Below are 18,993 nucleotides of genomic sequence, written 5' to 3'. Positions count from 1 at the left end.
ATGAGCTGACAATGGTCAAGGAAGATTCGACGCGGGCTACGTCCCCTGCTGCGGGGCCTGATGCCCCGAGCAGCCCAGGCTCAAGTCTGGGCCCGGTTGATGAGATGGCACCTGCATCTGCTGTTCATCGCAGTGCACCGCCAGAGAAACCAGAGGCTGTTCGCAGGAGATCCCTCATTGTACTCACTTTCTGGTTAATTATACTGCTTCTCGGGTTGCCTATGTGGTGGAAAACAACGTCTATCTATAGGGCTAAGCTCCCGCTCAATGAGATGGAGAATTGGGCGGCAGGAAAGGTTAGCTATCGAACCCCCCCCCCCCCCCCAGATATTTGATCCACCGAGACCAGTTATTGATATCCAAGTAATATAGTCCTGTAGGCCCGTTTTCCCGTTACATATACATGTCCACACTCCTGGGTTGAACATTCATGAAGCCGAGTCGTTGGTTCAAGCAGCACAGCATGCTCTCGATGACCTGAACGACTTTTCTGCGCACCATCTCCGCCTACGGCTTGTGAAAACTAAGGAGAACCCAAGTTCTGAGACTAGTACTGCCAATGGAGCTGTTGGGGAGCGTGCTTTAGTACTACGACTTATACCGCGTACTAATATTACTGCGATCTCCTCCGATCTACACCCTTACTCCGAGCGGTTGGATATTTTTTATCCATCTAGCCAGGGGCAACCACAAACCACCTCCCATTCACCTCTTACAACGTTCATTGCAAACGAGCTACGTACGTTATTCAATGAGGAAAAGGCTACACTGGAGTATATCCTCTCGCAGAGCAATAGTGCGACCATGTCTTCAAAGCATGTAGCACAAGGGGCAGTCAACAAGGACCAGAGGGCGAATGTTCTCAGCCCTGCGATACAGCCACTATTGCTTGAATCCATTGCTAGCCGTGTGAAGAATTCATTTAAATATGCGGAAACTTACCATCTAAGCTTTTCTCTCTTCACACCGGGCCCTGCCCCGTCAGCTTGGGACATTGAGCCAGCTTTGAAAGAATATCTATCCCCTCTGCTCAATGTGTTTGCTCCCATTAGCAATTTCTCGGTTGATACCCAAGTGCAAGTCTACGCTAAATTCTCACCAACCGCAACGCCTCCTGAATATGATGAGAGTAAAGCTGCTTGGACTCTTAAGCAGGATGATTTGAGCGGATTCATTAACGCGGCGGAATGGCCTCTCAATCCAAGTATAGGTGGTGGGCCAACCATCAACTTCATCCTTTATGTTCCATCACCAGCACAATCACCACTCGTGGTTAAAGAGAATGCTGCCACAAGCTGGCTTATCCCTCAGTGGGGAGGGGTAGTCATCCTAAATCCTCCATTATCCAACATCTCAGAACTGCAACACCCACCTCACCTTTCCCGCGAGGCCTTAAAGCCCGCCATGGATACGTTTTCACACCAACTCCTTACACTTCTCGGCACTCCTACCTCACCACCATCTTTACCACTACGTCTTCAAAGCCTGATCCGGATCCATACCGCATCGCTCCTCTTGTCGGCGTCATCTACAATGGGCTCCCTTGCGCGCCTTACGCTCTCGCTCCCCTCTATACCCATCCCTGTCACAGTCGCAAATTCTGTCTCTCACACGCTATCCCACCTTTCTTCTACCTGTGAAATGCTACACCAAGGTGCCTTTGAATCAGCCCTTGCTCACGCTAGGGTTGCTGAAAAGGAAGCTGAACGCAGCTTTTTTGAGAAAAGTATGGTTGGTCAAGTGTATTTCCCAGACGAGCATAAAGTAGCTGTGTATCTTCCACTTTTAGGACCAATCGGTGTTCCGTTGGTCCTAGGGCTGATTAAGGAGATAAAGAGAATGTTGCTTGGTTAAGAGATTGAGGTTGTGATTCGGATACCCAAATATATACGGCTCCCGTATAGTAAATAGTACACAAATAATATAAGATGCTAAAAAATACTTGTTAAATTTCTAACTCGAGCTTTAGACATGTCATGGTTTATAAACCAAAATTAAAATGAATATATACAGCAGAGACCCATAAGGTGTATGTAGGACTCTATGTAAACTTTTAACTGCGCCTAGCCAGTTACTCTTTCTCAGGATCAAAAAAGACTAGTTCCTAGCTATATTTGCTTTAATGGACTTCCTGTGGAAGATTTCGAGATTGGTGGCGGCGGTGTATTCGAAACGGGGTAGCAAGGACTTCCTCGGCCATTTTTAAACCCAACCCGCTCCATCATTTCGGTGAAGGTGGTTGGCGGTCTTCCGGATGCAGTCAAGCCTATTGGAGGCTTCAATCGATTCTCATTTCCCAGGTACACAGGGCTGTACACCTTGATGCTTTCAGTGCTGGACGATCGTTGCGGAAATGCCCTGTTCTGTGGTGTCACTGGCACTGGCGGAACATCTGGAGGCGGCGGATCTGTTATGACAGAAAACTTTGGAGCAAAGAGGCTCCTGACTCGATCACTTGTACGTTGAATGCGTGACCGACGGTTATTGTTATTTCCAGACTCGTAATAACTTGCCTGTTGCCGTAGGAAGTCGGTCCTAAAGGAATCTTGTGCACTGGACGGCATGGGGTCTGATATCGAGATCACAGTACCGTCCACAGACTTTTGTCGATAATTTCCGGCGTTAGGATGCAAGGCTTGGGATTTTTTGGCTGACTTTTTCTTTAAGCAACTGAATATCACGCTGATAATAATTCCGCAGACGATTCCTGGAACGAAGCCCGCTGCGATCGCGCCAGGTGGGAAATTATTGCATTTTTGCTCTGCAGCTGGGGAAGTCGCTGGTGCCTCTGTTGACGTGGGTTTAGATGTGGAGGACGGAGGGGTTGTTGGAGAAATCGATATCGAGGCTGACGGGGCGGGTTCGGGAGATCGAACGGGCTCTGAGGATGCATTAACGAGCACACAGCTCCGATCCTGGCAAGCATATCCATGTGGACAGCACATGCTCCCGCATTTTGGTAGATCTCCCGTCAACTTTGTGGTTTTGATGGAGCTTCCTGGGTCTACCGCGACGTTTTGCAGTTGAACGTCACACGTAATTGGCCGGATGGTCTTGCAGTCAGATCCCCTGGGGCAGCAGATAACTGTGCTTGCATTGTCTATAACCAAGCAGTCGGAATTTTCTGAACAGCAGAAGTTCTTGGGGACATTAGGATTTCCACATTGTACGAAGCCTGACTTTGCACATATCTGTTCCCGAGGGAAAAGGCCAGGCACCGAGCCTAATCTTAAACTGCTAGCTGTACCGCAACAGTATAATAAGGAAAGGTAAAGCGTAACGAATAGTGATTTCACCATCGCAAAGAACAGTGTTCAAATATCGAAGATTTGGTGAGATATTTTGAGTGGTAAAGATATATTAAATATTGCCAACGGAAACATAAAGAATGAAGACGGCGAGGCAGTGAGTTCTGTACCAGCAGAACCAGAATAATTAAAAGAATATAAACAGCTTATATATGAAGATCTCTAAAGACAGAGTTCATGAATGAAGGGGTATATAGTGAGGAGGAAACAGCAGGAACATTTCAGAAAAGGACAATAGAGGAGGGGAGTTCCTGGAGTTATATGGCTATAGCCCCTAGTTAAACTCTCGCCAGAATTGGGCCTTTTTAGAATCTTCATCAAGGGTCTGTCCATGGTCTTTTGATGGTGGGCGGCTAGAGGTTGACTCTTTTCGAGGCCTTCCTCCGCCCCCTGACGCCCTGAAGAAGTGGACTATGCAAGTATGCCTGCCAGTAGGTCACACCGGCCGGCGCGAAGTTGAAACTTTTTTCGTATGACCGCAACGAGCCCGGCCCCGGGGGAGACCAGCAGAGAACGGGAGAGCATCGAGTTCCATGTCCGCCGGCTCCATCGTCGATGGTTGGCCTGCAGCTCTCCGCCTCGCGCTGGCTGTTGCTGTTTTGCTTGCTTGGACGTCTCGAGTTGTCGCGAAGTCAAGTGCTCCTCGCGCCCTGATTGGCTGAAGCTTGCTCCGGCCGGCGCTAACTTTGGAGAAATGTTTTTTCCGCGTTCCGGGCGCATTTCTTCAAAAAAGTTCCCAAAAAGGAAAGAAGGTCAGGCAAGTAAAAAAGGTCGAAAAGGCAGCGTTTTGGTTGTTGTTGTTGTTGTTGCGTTCGTTGATACGCCGGCTTTGGTTTCAATTGAGAGTGCTTTACGGGGGAGGACGGCTAGTCATGCTTTTCCAACGGTCAATACGGCAGCAGGCTGGTCTGCTGGCCTCTGCATCTCGGGTTTGTCTAGCCATGTTCCTCTAGGTTGCATTGCATTGAAATTTGAGCATCTACTAACTAATGCGGATATATAGTGCACCCTACGGCCCCAGGTCCAGAGCAGATCTTTCCACCGTGTCCCTCAGTTAACACACGGCACCCATTTCCAAGAACATGGCGTACCGGGAGTCCTCTCTCCAGAGGGTTACAACCTTGCCTGGGTACAATACCAATCGTACCTCGTGCAGAAACTCAATATGCTCACCGGAGGTTAGTTTTTGGCTGGCACTCGTCGCTATAGATGGGGTATGGCAGATTTGATTGTGGAAGCTAATCATGACTTAAAGGTACTGCGGATGAGAATGTCGGACCAGGAACCCTTTTGATCAAATACGCTCGCCAGGCCAGCATGGCTTCCCTCTTCAACTACGCCTCCATGGCGCACAACAACCATTTCTATTTCAATTGTCTAGTGGGTTACCATTTCTACCTGGTCGATTTTTCCTTTTATTTTGGAGCTGGACTCTAACGCAATTGCAAAACACAGTCACCTGAAACCGTCCCAATCCCAGGAAAACTCGAAGAAGCCATCACTGAATCATGCTCCTCCGTCGAATCTCTTAAAGAAGAATTCATTGCGACTGCCAATGCCATGTTCGGACCTGGATTCGTTTGGCTAGTGAAGATGAAAGATACTGCCCAATTGAAGATCCTAGCAACCTATATTGCCGGCTCCCCATATCCTCAAGCACACTTCCGACGTCAGCCAGTAGACATGGCCACTCAGACTACCGGAATAACTGGCGGTGAGAACCTAGAGGCTGTTGGGAGAATTGCATCCCGAACATATGGTTCCATGGGACCCTTCGCACAACAGAAATACCTCGCTCCTGGCGGTGCTGATATTCATCCCATTCTCTGCGTTAACACTTGGGAGCACGTATGGCTAAGAGACTGGGGAATTGGTGGAAAAGCCGGATATCTAGAGGCATGGTGGGATAAGATTAACTGGGAAGAAGTTGCTCAGAATTATAAGCAAGCCGGGCCGGAGTCATCATTTGACACGAGTAGGAAACAGAAGCCGTTCGGGTCGCGCTATTGATGGAGTTCTTTGGATGCTTTCTATCATGTATTATACACCTGTTCTTATATTTAACACTAGAAAACGGATATATACTTCTCTATCCTCTGGACTCCCATGTCCACCCAGTTGCTATGATATCTAAATTGTCTAATGCCCCAAAAAATAAACTCCCAAATGCGACCCAAGCGAAGAAGATATATATGCAGATACTGTAGTTTCACCTCCTTCCACCTTCAATCATCCGCTTTTCGAATGCTTCAATCATCAACCCGGCCATTTGGCTCTCAACTGCGGTCATCATAGCTGCATGTAGAGGGCTCCGGAATTGAAAGCGAACAGTCAAATCAACTTTGGTCCTCTCACCACCATTCGAGTTCGATTTTAATGGCTCCAATTTCCAAATGGTGTCCAAATGCTCAAATATGCACTCCCCCTTTGTGTTACTGCCTGGCTGCTTGTGTTGGAGAGCTATATCACCGCTCCTAGCTCCCACAGACCACGTCGTCTCATCACACTCAACTTTTGACTCAAAGGTTTCGCTAAGTGGCCCGTATCCAATCGTTAGATATGCGCGCGTAGGATAGCCGGTTTTGGAGTCATGAGCAGTCACTTTTGACTCTGTAAGGAAGGGGAGGAAATCTTTGTAGGCATCGATGGAGGAGATTGTTTGGAAAAGAGGCGACGGCCCAAATGGAAGCGTTCGGGTCGCTGAAAGGCTGCGTGGTTCGGGCGCAGAAAATTGCGGTGCAAGTGAGGATAGCGAAGGGAGGTTGAATCGTCTCTTCTGGGATATTATAGCCGGTCTGGCTGAGAAGGTCGTGTATTGCGACCTGGCGGCCATTCTCAGCAGCGGCGTGAGAGGAGGAGCTACCCGCATAACTTCGGGATTGGTACACAACAGGTAGCCCGGGTAAATTTCTAAATATCAGAACAGAAATAATTAGCATTAAACCGTGGTTAATTGTATAGGTGTGCCGGCGTTACCTGTTGATTGTTATGCCACAATTGCCAGCGTTTGAAAGTGAGTGTTGTAGTTCAAATTTAGTGCCGGCAGTTCGCGATAGTTAGTTATACGAACATGCAAACTAACAAGACCAAGGACGGGTCATCAAGTAAAAGGGACTACAGAACATATAATATTTATATTGATCTCCAAAATATGGAAGTCTAGAGTCAAGGCTAACAAAACGCATTACCCAATAATTTCCGCATTCATGCTGACTTTGCCCTCAAAATTATATATATTGATTTTTGCGCTCTCTGGTGTATCTTCAAGAACGATGCGATACTCCTCGTCAGCATATAAAGGATGTGTCGCCCTGTACTTGATGCGTTCTGGAATGATTAATTCTGGGTCCTTATCCCCCCTATTACGTGTCTCTCTCCAAAAATTTAGCATGGATATCAAGTTCAATGGTCCGTGGACCACTATGTTTCTATGCCCTTCAACGTCTTGTGCCCAGGGCATTGAGTAATGTATCTTGTGAGGATTGAATGTAAGCGCAGAAAACCGAAATAAGGTCACTGGTGACTGTTTCAAGCTAAGAGTGTAGATATTGTTTGCTGAAGTTGTAGGAATAGGGGATTCCGGTGAATTCAAAGTGTTAGCGACAGGGGATATCTGCTTCGAGGGTGTGTTCCCTGGAGATGAGGCCTTGAGAGCTTTGCGAAATACCCAGTTGCTGGAGTATGTCAATTAGCCATCACACCCAAGTACACACGCTCCTCAATCAAAGGCGTGGCGCCGCCACCGGAGGCTTACCGTCTATCTATCAAAGCAACTCCAGTTTCATTCTCGAAGGTCTTTTCCACACCAACAACAATCATCTCATCTCCAGTTTTCTTGATAACCTTTGGTTCTGCGCTTAGAAGCTTGGTTGTCTCCGTCACTATTTGACCAACCCGGAGCAGATTTGGCCGTTTATCACCTTTATCCCGCGGCCATATCATCTCTCCGCCAGCCCACATCCTTCTTGTAAAAGGAGGGTCTGGGTTGTAGGATACGTCCGTCCCATCAGGCCCTAGATGCTCCTCTAAAAACTGAGGAGTAAAATAGACCAGATGATAGCCTGGTGGAACTGGAGTCCCCATAGTTGGCACTGATGAGCTCTGGTTTGCTGTTTGAGAGGGAGGAAAAGATAGCGGAGGATATCCTGGATATAAGTGGTTCCTGTTCAGCGTTAGAGAAAGAAGCTGTAGCTGATTTGCGTCCAGGACCTGTGTCCGCTTTTGAGGCCCGATGGATTGGAACTTGGCCATAAATTTGCCAGCTATGTCTGCTGCAGTGTCTCCTTGCGCATCTGTAGAGTGCGGTCGAGCGAGATACTGGGTATCATGTCTAAACGCTGGGAACACATGGACAAGGCAGGTATTCGCTGAGACTGGGCGAAGGACACTCCGTTTGGGCCAAAGCATCGCCAATGGAATTAGCTATCTGCCGATTATCAGTGTAAGAGAATAGTAGATTTGTCCCTAAGCCGAGCTTTAGTGATTGCTGTCTGTTTTGGCGTTCGGAACCCGGAGAGCGACGTCGCCCGTTGTTGTTCCTGTCGGCATTTCGTGTTGATGATCTTCGGCAACTCAATTCAAGCCTCGGCACTGCAAAAATGCCTTAACTATCTGCGTTAACTGATGATCTAGTTCTATCATCGCCTCCTTAACTACTTGACGGCTCTTGAACGATGGAAAAGAACGAAGGAACTCTATGGTATATAGCAGCAGCACATAAGGACAATGTCTATCAAAACAAATAACTTAACCATGACCATGTTCATCAAGAATCGAAAGCATCGCGCCGCGGTAGCTAAAACAGGCGGAAGACAGCACCCGGCAGTCCACTGTTCGGAACGAACAAAAGAAAGTGAGAACAAGATATAGAACAAGAGCCGTAGAAAAAGAAGGGCGTAAGGAAAACAACAAAAGAAGGAAAGGAAAAATCCAGTTAGTATAGTCCAGCCGTCAATCCATGATTGTAAATGTAGCACATGAGTTTCTAAATCCAGTCCATCCCATTCCTTCCATCCATATCTATCGTGGTCCAGTCATTATCGCATAGCAAAGAAAAGAAAAAGTAATAGAGACAAGTCTGTAGTCACATTGATTTGTGACTGGCATGAAAGAATATTGTATGATTGTTTCGACTCTTGGTTAAAAGTAACCAAGTCGTGTGGCCTCTCGTTTGAGGCCTTCGTGGATATTTCTCAGGGCTGGGAATTCCGCTTCCAAATTGCGAAGGACCCGTTCACTTCGGTCCTTTTTAGCTAGTAATAAAGTACCCTCTAGTCGTTGTATCTCATCCTGGAGAAGCCTGTGAGAGTCGTACAGGGATAGTGAAAGGACTTCTTCAGAGTACTGACGGAGGCGAGTAAGCTGTGTCTCAAGTGCGGGGATAGTGTTCGTAGCTAACGCGTTTGGGTTTGATGGTAATGCCAGTGATGTTGAACGGGGAGTTGAGGTCGATGTGGCTAGGGGTCCACTGAGGAGCGTATTGCTTGGGGCGCCGGAATGGTGCTGATGCTGAGTCGTTGGCTGTTGTCTGGAGTTAGGGAAAAACCCAAATGAAGGGGGAAAGTGGTGCGGCTGCGTATTATTTGCCTGGTAGTGATGCTGGCTATATGGTTGGGGCTGATGATGTGCCTCAGGCTGTGTCATCAAAGCCATGGTGTCACTGTTGCTATCGCTTCTAGAGTCCCTGTCATACCGAGATACGTGTCCGATGGCAGTGCTACTTGGGAGGGAGGAGGGCTCTAATTCCCTAGTGCTTGCAATAGTAGCTAGAGTGGCCATTCCACCATCATTTGACATCGACTTGCGGGACACGGTAGAGGGTGAGGTCATACTTAAAGGCCCGCTGGAGTAGGAACCACCACCCTTGAGAGGGGGGAGAGATAGTTGGTCGTCACTGGTTGAAGCCGTCTGCGTTATGTAGTTTATCCCAAGAAGGGTCTTGCCAGGAGGTATATCAGAGCAGGGCTTTGGGGTGGTATCGCGAGAAACAACTGATGTTCTTCTCATCTTAAATCGGTCAAGTGATGAGCCATCCGAAACTGCCTCGATAGTAGAGTCCCTTCTTCCATGAAGGAGAGATAAGTCGGCCAATTCAGGGGTTGAGAGTGTAGGAAGGGTGATGGCAGAAGCAGTAGCACGGCGGGGCGGTGCGGATATGGGAGATGGCTGAACTGTCGAGCATGATGAGAGGGGCCGTTTGGGATGTCTGACAGCGGGTGGCGATGTGAATGCAGGTGATGCTGGAAGGGCTGGCGTATTTCGCTGTGCCAGGCATTGCCCTGATCAGCCACAACTTTCGCGGAGCCTCTATGGAAGACGATTACTTACCTTTTTTTGGTCAAACACATTGTCTGTAAATCCCATATTTTTCCCCCGCGGATCTCCAGGCCGAACTCTGCGTTTTGACGCGGGCTTTTCAGCTTTGACGTAAGGGGAAACGAAATGGCAGCACTAGGGGAAAGGGTCTGTTAGTTTATGCTTTGTATAATTTTGATACCAACCAGACCATAGTTAGGCAGTTCTCTGACGAAACCTGTCCAGCCTGATGCCCCAGTAGCGGTGCAGGAATTGGGGAGACACAAAACGGGGGGGGGAAAAAGAAAGGAAAGGGGTGTCTTTCTTACTCGACAGTTACAACTCTCTAAGCATTTTGGACATATCCATAGTCCAGGATGGCGCATGACATCTGCAGATGCCATATCAAAGTGACGATACAGTCCCCGGTAGCAAAAGAAGGCTGAACACTTATCACAACGTCTGCCTTTCCATTCGAGATGATCGCTCCGACATAGGTGGCACAGTTTCACTGCCATGCTCTGTCTAGCAAGCATCAATTCGTTTACCGCCGTACCTAAGGTTTTGCGCTGATCCGGAATACGGGATCCTTCAGAGGATTGGCTTATGTTGTATCCAAGTATAGATTCTGCTCTTTGTACAACACGCGAGCATATATCTTGCGGAACAATCTCAGCCCATGAATAGCTTGAAGGGTGCTCGCAGCTGCGACCGCTCAGATAACACATGAGACAGAGGTCAAAATCCAGACATTGGTTGCAGCGTAGATGACGGTTCCAGATAGCGGTACCACAAAAATTGCAGGTTGCTATGGCTGTCTCGGGTATAGGGACAAGCGTCACTGCTGTCGCAGGACTGCCGTCGATTGTCTCATCCTTTGCCATTTGATTGAAGAGTCTTGTCAACAGGGGTAGATCTGGAGGAATAATTGCATGTTGATCATCACGAAGCAGACTCAGCATGGCGCAGGCCAGTGAGAGATTCGATCGAGCGACATCCGGATGGCATAAACGGTTGAAAGGAGGCTGGACATAGTGTAGGCCAGCATCCAGGGATAGAGGATGTAAGATGTTCCACACCACTTTCGTTGAAACTTTCCCAAGATTCCAAACCTGGTGTGCTGTTGCAGGAGGAAAGACAGCAAGGTCTCCAGGCCATTGTTCGCAGATGTAGACAGGAAAATTTGCTTTCTTAAGATCCTCTGGTCCCAGATTCAGCCAGTCGACGTGGGGTGACGCACCACGAGCCGCCATGAAGTTATCGTATTTTTGTTGCGAGCTGAAATCAGTTCCAAAGCAGAGAACCGGCCGATCTAGGCCCGTAATATCAATAAGTGTTAGCTCAAGGCTGCTGGTGTTACCGAAAAATTGGTCAATAGAACAATGGGGAGGAAATCTTTACCACCATGGTCAACCAGCAAATTCAAAGCGACTGTCGAGGAAAAGCATCGGTGGAAGCCAGATCTGTGATCGAAGTCAGTAAGGGAGCAACAGGGAGAAAAATAGTATATCCAGGTTTAGAGGTAGAATACTAACGAGGAGCCTTCGGAGCCAACATAGGCCATCATCACCTCGCTGCGGGCGCATGATGGCAGCCATTGAAACAGGTCCAGCCTGCCACTCCATTGAACCTCAGGAGGGAGTAATCTTCTACATTGCTCCAACCAGGAATCCGGGCAACGCAGGTCTCGAGCGTAGAGGTTTTTAAATTCCCGGTAAGATTGTCGAGATGCATCGGCGAATTTCTTAAGGGTGAAGCTGAGATCTCTGTTCGTGCTGCAGTTCCGAATAGGAATATCTGGCGGGGAGTTGAGCTGGTTAGCAGAGATGTTCTAATAAAAACAGTGCCGCAGAAAAATGGTACGGGAGATTACTTTTCTTTGTAGAATGTTCAATTAAGCCTTCAAGGGAGAACAGCCTCTTATTCCATTCAGGTAGTTTATCAAAATCTTGTATCACGAACGGCTTGCCGTCTTGCAATCTTGCTGAAAGCCAACCAGAAAAATAGTCTGTAGTATCTTTCCCTAACTGCCCAGTATTCGTCCCTGGCGCATTCGGTTGAGATGGTGCACCCCCCTCATCCGGCTTTTCATATGCGAAGGCAGCCTCTTTCTTTATATCGAGTATGGAATATCGGGGGAATTCAATGAAAGGTTCCCCGTGAGCAAGTAGCTCAGCAGCATTGACTGAGGTAGGGACAGAAGTATCAGAGGTAGACATTCGGGCCAGCGAGCCATTGATATTGGTGCTATTCGTTGGCGGAACGGTCATGGTCTAACGGCGCGAGATGCCGCATTTGCGGAAGAAAAGAAAGAAGAAACTTGGGAGGTGAAGGGGGAAAGAGTCCGAATGATCAACGTCCCATTAAAGGCTGCAGCTAACCCGGGTTTTGAGCAGTGGATTTGGCAATACCGACGAGCTAAAGAGTCAAATGCCGGGTATATCTCGAGATCGGAATAACTGGGCACAACAGGAACAAAAATAAGACAAAAGGAAAATGGGACTGCGGTCTCGAACCTTGTCAGATTAATTCAAATGCTATATACTGAGACAGGTAGTTGATCAGAGAGAGGACGAGCGTCATCTTCAGCCTGATTTTCGGGTCTTTTTCCTCTCTATATTTGCTTGCTGAACGGGAGGGGGGGTCGAGTGGGATGTGCGGACGGGATCTATAATTGAATTCGTATCGCAGCGAATGCAAGCTGCCAAAGCCTCTTACCATGGAAAGAAGTCCAGAGCCAGAGATAGCGCATATGAGAGACAATCATGGAAGCCTGCTTTTGCAGCTTGCAGAATGCGATTAGTAACTCGCTTCTGTTCCCTTTTTGCTCCATTCAACCTGACTCCATACTTTTGCACCAGAAAACACAGGTATAATAATCAAAAACCCTGTCCCGGGGAAGCAAATTTGCGCTACGGCCTGAAGTCCCATTGGACTACGGGAGATGTAATCCGGCTCCACCTGCCATCATCGTGCAGCTCGCGGTGGCCAGTTGGGCGCTGCTGTTGGGAAATATGGGCACATCCATACAGGTTCGATGCCTGCGGTGGCTCACAGCCATCTGCAAGGCTTATTCTCTGGTCAAACCAGGGGGCTGAGGAAACAAGAAAGTAAAAATAATAGGTCGATGATGAATATATGTGAGTATATAGACACCAGACAAGGCCGGACCGATAAAAGCAAGGGACCACGAGCAGTAGCATGGCATGGCATGGACACCTCACGAATAACTGCCGACCGGGGGGGTGACAGGGCCCCCCCTCCTCCCCCCTTCCGGTTTCTCACATCCCTCCTGTCAGCTCGAAGGATCTGATGGTAGCAGAGACCCCTGCCTTCAGCGTGAGGCTCAAGAAACCTTCCAATCTGCTGGAGAACACGAGCACAGCATTCATGTCTTGCTCGAGTACTCCGTCCTGCGGTTCTGTCGAGTCGACCAGACAGGAGAAAAAGAGGGTACTCCTCTGTCATAGGCCATGCCATAACCAGTAGGGTATTATTTTTTTCCATTCTCTTTTCTTTTCCAGGCCCCTCAGACGGGGTCCCTGTCGAGGGCTGCTGGGCCATTCTTCAGCTGGCCTAAGCGATTATGCACGACACAGCTCTGATGACGGACGTTGCCTTGCATCTCCGAGGATGCAGATGCACACGGACTTGGTGTACGGATGTAGAATAGTAATCACGGCTGCCAGGGATCGGCTTATAAGGGTCCTCAGTCTATACCCGTCTCCAGTCAGCAGAGGGCTGTCACGTAAAGGGGTTGACGTTGCTACTTTGCTTGCTCGACGTCGCGTTGGTTCGTCGACGCCGCGCTGGCCTGAATCATCTCCATCCATCCATCCATCCATCCCGCCGCTCACTTGCAACTTGCTTGCTGCTGGATGGCGCCGAGCTGCTCATCATCTTGTCAGCTGCAGGAGACGTGTCTTGTAACCTGCTAGGCTGGCTGGCTGGTCCGGCCCGTGGCTGCAGGCCATCCCGCGGCGCAGAGTTGTATGGGTTTCGAGAAAAATTTCAAATCGCTCCGACTGATTAATCGTAAAGTCAGAGAGAGAGAGAGAGCGAGTGTGTGTGAGAGAGAAAGCGACTCGGCGGCTTTTCAGCATGACAGGCGTCGATGAAACGACGGCCCCTACGGTGGATTTGCAGCGAAGTCTTAATTTTTTGACAGTCAAACAGCGGTTAACTAGTTATTAATATGATGATATTTGTTACATTTTCTTTTTGGTCACTGCCGTGCATGCGCCCTGGCTCTCTCTGCCGGTGGCTGCTAGCTATCTAGTTAAGTTCCCGTCTCTAGTTATCAAAACAGCATAAAAAAACAACCATTATTATTCAAGTAAAGATGATGCCGCCGGAACTCCCGTATAGATCGATCTGAAAAGAAGAAATAAAAAAAAAAAAGAATAAAAATAAAAAAAGGCATCCACAGCTTTGCGTATCATAAACCATTTCAACCTGTAAATAAGGGAGACGAGAAACGGGTAGGAAGAAGAAAAATAACGCCGTGGCCTCTTATAACCAAGGATTCAACGCCGATGCTAAGTTTGGAATAAAAAGGAGGAAAAGAAAAGAAAAAAAGAAAAAGATAACATCCATGTCATCAAGTAGTTATGTAGGGATATGCTGAGACATGGGGACGATCGAGATGATACGTGGTGGTGCAGTTCATCCTTTGCCCCTGCGTGGTGGTGCAGTTCATCCTTTGCCCCTGAATGCACGCAGGTCTCGGAAGAAGCATCCTAGATTAAAAACGGTGGTGAGATCGAGAAAATATTCTCAGCCTCAGACATATGGAGGGAATCGCATTCAAAAGGGCATTCGTTATCGTTTTCGTGAATCTCATCGGACAGAAATGAGGTTGTACTCTGGGCCAAAGAATGGGGGGCCTTCGTCCTCTTCTTCAGGGGTATTTTTTTTTTTGTGTACTCTGGCTGTGGGGGTAACTTAGGTACAGCCGTTCGAAGATCAAACGCTCATCCTCAGCTTGACCGGCTGACTGACTACTAGCTGCTCGAGTCTTTGCTGTAATTCCAGAGATGATGCATCTCCTTCACCCACCAGCTGGTAACCTCATCGGCCTCCTTGAGCCACTGTCTCGCAGCCGCGCCGTGTTTGGTTTTCACGGCGGGGAGCAGATGGTCGATTTTCCAGCCAGTAAGGGTGTCGAGCTCGTTCGGATCGGTGCGGAGATCGCTGAAGATATACTGCGACTCGCCGTCGAGCGGGACCACAACTCGCCATGGTGTTGAAGCAGACGATACGGAGATCATCTTCCCGCCTGCGTTGATGACGGCAATGTTCCAAGCCTGGCGCCCTTTGTACTCTGATCTGAAGGGACGGATAAGAGACTGTCCCTGGTAGTCGTGGATAAGGTCTTGGGCGATAGAAGTATCATGGGCATCGAGTGAATTGGAGTTCACGAGAAGGTCGAGGATCGTAGGAAGAACGCTCATCGAGGTTGCGTTGGCTTCTATGTTGATACGAGGAAGAAGCGGATGGCGGAAGACGATAGGGATCCGGAAATTGCTGATGTGACCGTTCTGATAAGTGCCTTGGACAGGAGAATCTTCTTCGAATGCTTGTCCGCTGCGATATCACCAGTTAGCATTTCGTCTTTGCACAAGGTTGAGGAAAAAGGGAACTTACTGGTCTCCCAGGACGACAACCAAAGTCTCGTTGGCAATACCCTTTTCGTCAAGCAAACCCAATATCTGGCCCAGCCAGGCATCGTCGTATCGCAAGGTGTTTAGATACTTATTCATATTTTCATGGTCTGCGTTTCCCTTGGAGCCAGTGTACTTCTCGCGGTTGAATTCATATGGAACCTTCCATGGATGGTGAGTGGTACTGGTGAAGTGTGAGAGGAAGAGCCGTTCGTTTTTTTCCAAAGCCTCGTCAATGGTATCGCTGATACATGGCTTCATTTCTTCATCGGGGTATCTAGAGTGGGTAAGTGTTAAAGCCAGCTTCAATCATTACTGCCTACTACGAAAAAGGACAGAAAGGGCTTACCCGAAATAGTTGAGCTCAGCGTGCTTGGGAGGGTAGTACTTTGACGTTGGATCCGTCAAAGTCTCCTTGACAATAAAGTCCGACAGCCCGAGCTGCTTGTTTAACCGGCTCTGCCTATCATACCCATCTGTGGCCGCTTGTATGAACCTGGATCTCCATTTGCGCTTCTTGACATGGGGCACATTATTGGGTGCGCTGTGATTGTCCGCCGCTCTCTCCTCGTGGCCTTCCTTGGCCTGGTTGAACAGATTCAATATATGAGGAATGCATGGCTGGTAGACGTTCGTGGTCACCTCTTCCAGGAAATCAACCGGCAGCGGATGGACTCCACAGTGGCTGCCTAGGAAGCTTTTGGCAGACAGGGTGCTTCCAGTCACGGCACCCTTGACGTTGAGGCCCCCCATTCCCAGAGCTGCGGAATCTTTCCATATGCCGTCTGGGATTCCAAATGCAGACTGATTTGGCTTGAGTTTATTCCAGAAACCCTCGCCAGTAATCTGATGGGCAACCGGCGTCAACTGTGAAAGTAGCTTGTTCTTCTCCTTTTGTTCTTCCTCTTCGTTAGAGTCGATGATAGCCTTATGCACGAATGAGCCTTCCTGCATAGGGAACATGTCTTTGCGTGCACTTTCCATGGTGATCAGCAACACATGCGAGATGAGGACGGATTCATTCCGGAATACCTCTTCCAGGTCTTTGTATACCCCAAGATCGAGGTTGGTGATGCGCATAGGATCCGCAACAGGATTGTAGTAGTATGTAGTCGAGACAGTCTTGTTGCACTCCGTGCTCGATGTAGCATTCTGTTCCTCTCCAGATGGTTTGGCCCATCGAAAGAACCCGTCTGGAAGGGTATTGGGGAGCCATTCTGGGCGGCGGTTACGGTAGCTTTTGATCATATCATTATCTGGGCCTGGCGCCCAGCCTTTGAAATTGCCATTTGGTTGCTCCCAGTTGTCCGGCGTGGTGAGGTTCACAAGCGGATAGGCCGCGACGTGTGGTGAACATTTCTCTGCATGTGAATCCGGATGCGAATGTGAGTGAGGCCTTGAGAACATCCGTAGCATGGCTACTGGGATAGTGGTTGACATGAGCCCATAAGGCGTTGGCGGCCGCAAGATCTGCAAGATGACCAGCGTCACAAAGATCACAACCAAGCACACGGGCTTGACTCTGATACCCCCTTTCTGTGACTGCTCATTCTGGTTTCGCACCGTTGGGAGTACTGCCTCCCACTTGGGACCCGTGAACATCCTCCAGACTCCTGACATCCAGTATCCAATCCTGTTGTAGAGGAACGGTGTCGAGATCCAGCCCAATAGCAAAAGCACCAAGCCCGAGACTGATACTTGGAGGAGCCCACTGAGCATTATACGTATGGCAGCAGGATCCGAGGCAACATTCCTCGCATTATCCCACTGCATCTCAGTTCCAGTGACATAGTAAAAGCCGATCTGCGACGAAGCGGCCAGAAAAGTTACCGCCCTATAGAATAGCCGGTTAGCAAACGGCGCATAACATAGTTATCATATAACTGTGTGATGAGAAATAGGTATGTACGCACGAGAGAAAGCTCCCCAGCACCAGGCCTAGGGCTGGCAGAGCACCGCTGCCGCCGCCATGGAGTAATACCCGACCGACAAGCGCAACCAGGCAATCTGAAATGAATAGCGTTGGAAGGAAGACGATGAAATGTAGTAGCGGGACCGAGCCCGCGAATTGCAGCAGATGCAGACACTTTGACGCTATGAGCGAGACGACCAGCAGCGAGAATGCAAGGGCACGCGATGGCCGAAATGGAGGGATATTCATATTTAGCAAGCGATAGACAACGCAAGCCGCCAGCCCATCCTCTGGAGCGTCTGCTATAAGATAGAAGAAGGCGGATACCGTGCGGCGTATATTAAGCTGGAGCAGAAGCAGCAGAGGAGGAACTGTACGAGAAGCAAGAGAGGAAACGAAGGGGAGGGGAGCGAGATTCGGAATTATAATTAATGACAGAGACGCCAAAACTAATAAGACTTCGCAGGATGAAGGGAAAGGGAAATGGAAAAAAGAGCAACAAGTGGTAGCGTTAAAGAGGAACCTCTCGAGCCAAAAATCTCGAGTGCCCAGGCGGCGACAGAAGGCCCTGCTGCCGCTGCTGCAGACAACAAAAAGTGGGAGGGTTCTATTAACTCGGTGTATGGGGTCGCTTTCACTGTTCTCCACCAGCGTAAGTAATCTCAGACAAGGCGTTCCTCCCGTCAGCAAAAGTAACAAGTAGTTGTTGGCGCGGGCTCCTTCTCAGTCAGCGTGCGTGCCAGCACCACCCGCTGCTCGTCGTCTTTGTCAGCCAATGCTCTAATTGACGGCGGCGGTTGACGGTTAGCAGTCCTAGTGACGACGATGACGCTGATGACGCTGATGAATATCAAAACGGGTTTTGCCTTTTGCCTGGGAAGTTTCGCTGCGTCGAAGCACGCGTCCCATGTCCCGATGCGGCTAGCCTGCGAAATAAGGTCGGCGGCCTTGGCGTCTTTAAATTTCTTATTTCGTCGTCGCCGCAGCGCCGCGGGAGGGAGGGAGGAGATATTAATAGACGTCGCAGCAACGAACTCCATGAGGGCTCTCTGGTCCTGCTGGAGAGAGCTACGGGGAGAGGCTGCTGGACGGCGGAGCAGAGTATGCGGGCAGCGAGGTGAGTCCGCCGGGAGCGGTGTCTCAAAGAGCAAGCGAGAGAGAGAGAGAACTTACGAGTTGGCAGGGAACGACAGGGGGGCTTCCCTGCAGGGCCTGGAAAGTAACTAAGCGGCGCCCAGACCGACCAACTTCTATTATTCCCCGACGAGCCCAGAGGGTGAGAGGATAACTAAGTCCCGGGCGAGGGGGAAGGAAACCAGCTCACGGCCCCATGTTGGCTGACTGACCGCGGGCGAGGTCTGCCTGATCCGCAGCGAGCGCAGTGCCTGTCGACGAACAGCAAGAGTTGGGTGCGTTGGCCACCAAGGGGGATCATCGAAAGCCAGCAGGATCTTTAACTAGCTAAGCCTCTGGTGAACCGATCTCTTGGTTTAAGCAAGGTACATGACGATATGCGATTTATTTTTTTTTTACGATGGAGTAAATTAGGCGCCCGCCCTTGTGGCAGCCATTTTTGGCTCTGTCCGGCTGAAATTACGCACCCATGGTCAGCGATGAGACATGTCCACGCGTTCGAGCCCGGTCGATTACCTTTACCGTACCCCACCGTCACCTAACCTTGCCCAGAGCGCGACTAGCGTGAGCTTGAAAGACGCTGTTGGGCTGAGCTGAGACTCCAACGTTGCAATATCGACTCTTATCGAATACCTTGCCTCTTTTCCATTTGTGCGACTCGGCTGCATAAATCTTGGAGCGT

The 18,993-nt window shown here is 49.3% G+C and overlaps 7 protein-coding genes across 7 annotated transcripts; 2 read left to right on the top strand and 5 right to left on the bottom strand.

Moving 5' to 3' along the window:
- Positions 1 to 11: 11 nt before the first annotated feature.
- On the top strand, positions 12 to 1,854 carry TRV_02210 (uncharacterized protein; the record flags this gene model as incomplete). The annotated part of the gene is made up of 2 exons (XM_003023589.1): positions 12 to 296; positions 373 to 1,854. 2 exons carry the CDS (start codon positions 12 to 14, stop codon positions 1,852 to 1,854), a joined length of 1,767 nt encoding a protein of 588 aa, XP_003023635.1.
- A 2,771-nt stretch (positions 1,855 to 4,625) lies between these two features.
- On the top strand, positions 4,626 to 5,318 carry TRV_02209 (uncharacterized protein; the record flags this gene model as incomplete). Its single annotated transcript, XM_003023588.1, has 2 exons — positions 4,626 to 4,688; positions 4,764 to 5,318. 2 exons carry the CDS (start codon positions 4,626 to 4,628, stop codon positions 5,316 to 5,318), a joined length of 618 nt encoding a protein of 205 aa, XP_003023634.1.
- A 199-nt stretch (positions 5,319 to 5,517) lies between these two features.
- On the bottom strand, positions 5,518 to 6,141 carry TRV_02208 (uncharacterized protein; the record flags this gene model as incomplete). Its single annotated transcript, XM_003023587.1, has 1 exon — positions 5,518 to 6,141. One exon carries the CDS (start codon positions 6,139 to 6,141, stop codon positions 5,518 to 5,520), a length of 624 nt encoding a protein of 207 aa, XP_003023633.1.
- A 351-nt stretch (positions 6,142 to 6,492) lies between these two features.
- On the bottom strand, positions 6,493 to 7,715 carry TRV_02207 (uncharacterized protein; the record flags this gene model as incomplete). The annotated part of the gene is made up of 2 exons (XM_003023586.1): positions 6,493 to 6,982; positions 7,063 to 7,715. 2 exons carry the CDS (start codon positions 7,713 to 7,715, stop codon positions 6,493 to 6,495), a joined length of 1,143 nt encoding a protein of 380 aa, XP_003023632.1.
- A 732-nt stretch (positions 7,716 to 8,447) lies between these two features.
- TRV_02206 (uncharacterized protein) lies at positions 8,448 to 11,872 on the bottom strand (the record flags this gene model as incomplete). The annotated part of the gene is made up of 5 exons (XM_003023585.1): positions 8,448 to 9,473; positions 9,636 to 9,758; positions 9,932 to 10,997; positions 11,138 to 11,399; positions 11,476 to 11,872. The coding sequence occupies 5 exons, from the start codon at positions 11,870 to 11,872 to the stop codon at positions 8,448 to 8,450; spliced, it is 2,874 nt and encodes a 957-aa protein (XP_003023631.1).
- A 2,733-nt stretch (positions 11,873 to 14,605) lies between these two features.
- TRV_02205 (sulfatase domain protein) lies at positions 14,606 to 17,038 on the bottom strand (the record flags this gene model as incomplete). Its single annotated transcript, XM_003023584.1, has 3 exons — positions 14,606 to 15,188; positions 15,249 to 15,542; positions 15,615 to 17,038. 3 exons carry the CDS (start codon positions 17,036 to 17,038, stop codon positions 14,606 to 14,608), a joined length of 2,301 nt encoding a protein of 766 aa, XP_003023630.1.
- Positions 17,039 to 17,860: 822 nt separating this feature from the next.
- On the bottom strand, positions 17,861 to 18,235 carry TRV_02204 (uncharacterized protein; the record flags this gene model as incomplete). The annotated part of the gene is made up of 1 exon (XM_003023583.1): positions 17,861 to 18,235. A coding segment is annotated over one exon (375 nt), but the record flags the coding sequence as incomplete, so codon positions are not given.
- Positions 18,236 to 18,993: the final 758 nt, after the last annotated feature.

Source organism: Trichophyton verrucosum, assembly GCF_000151505.1.
Source record: "Trichophyton verrucosum HKI 0517 chromosome Unknown contig00203_1.f1.exp, whole genome shotgun sequence".
In the NCBI taxonomy this organism is placed as follows: domain Eukaryota; kingdom Fungi; phylum Ascomycota; class Eurotiomycetes; order Onygenales; family Arthrodermataceae; genus Trichophyton; species Trichophyton verrucosum.
The sequence above is the reverse complement of the archived record's forward strand: the minus strand, read 5'-3'. Positions and strand labels throughout refer to the sequence as shown.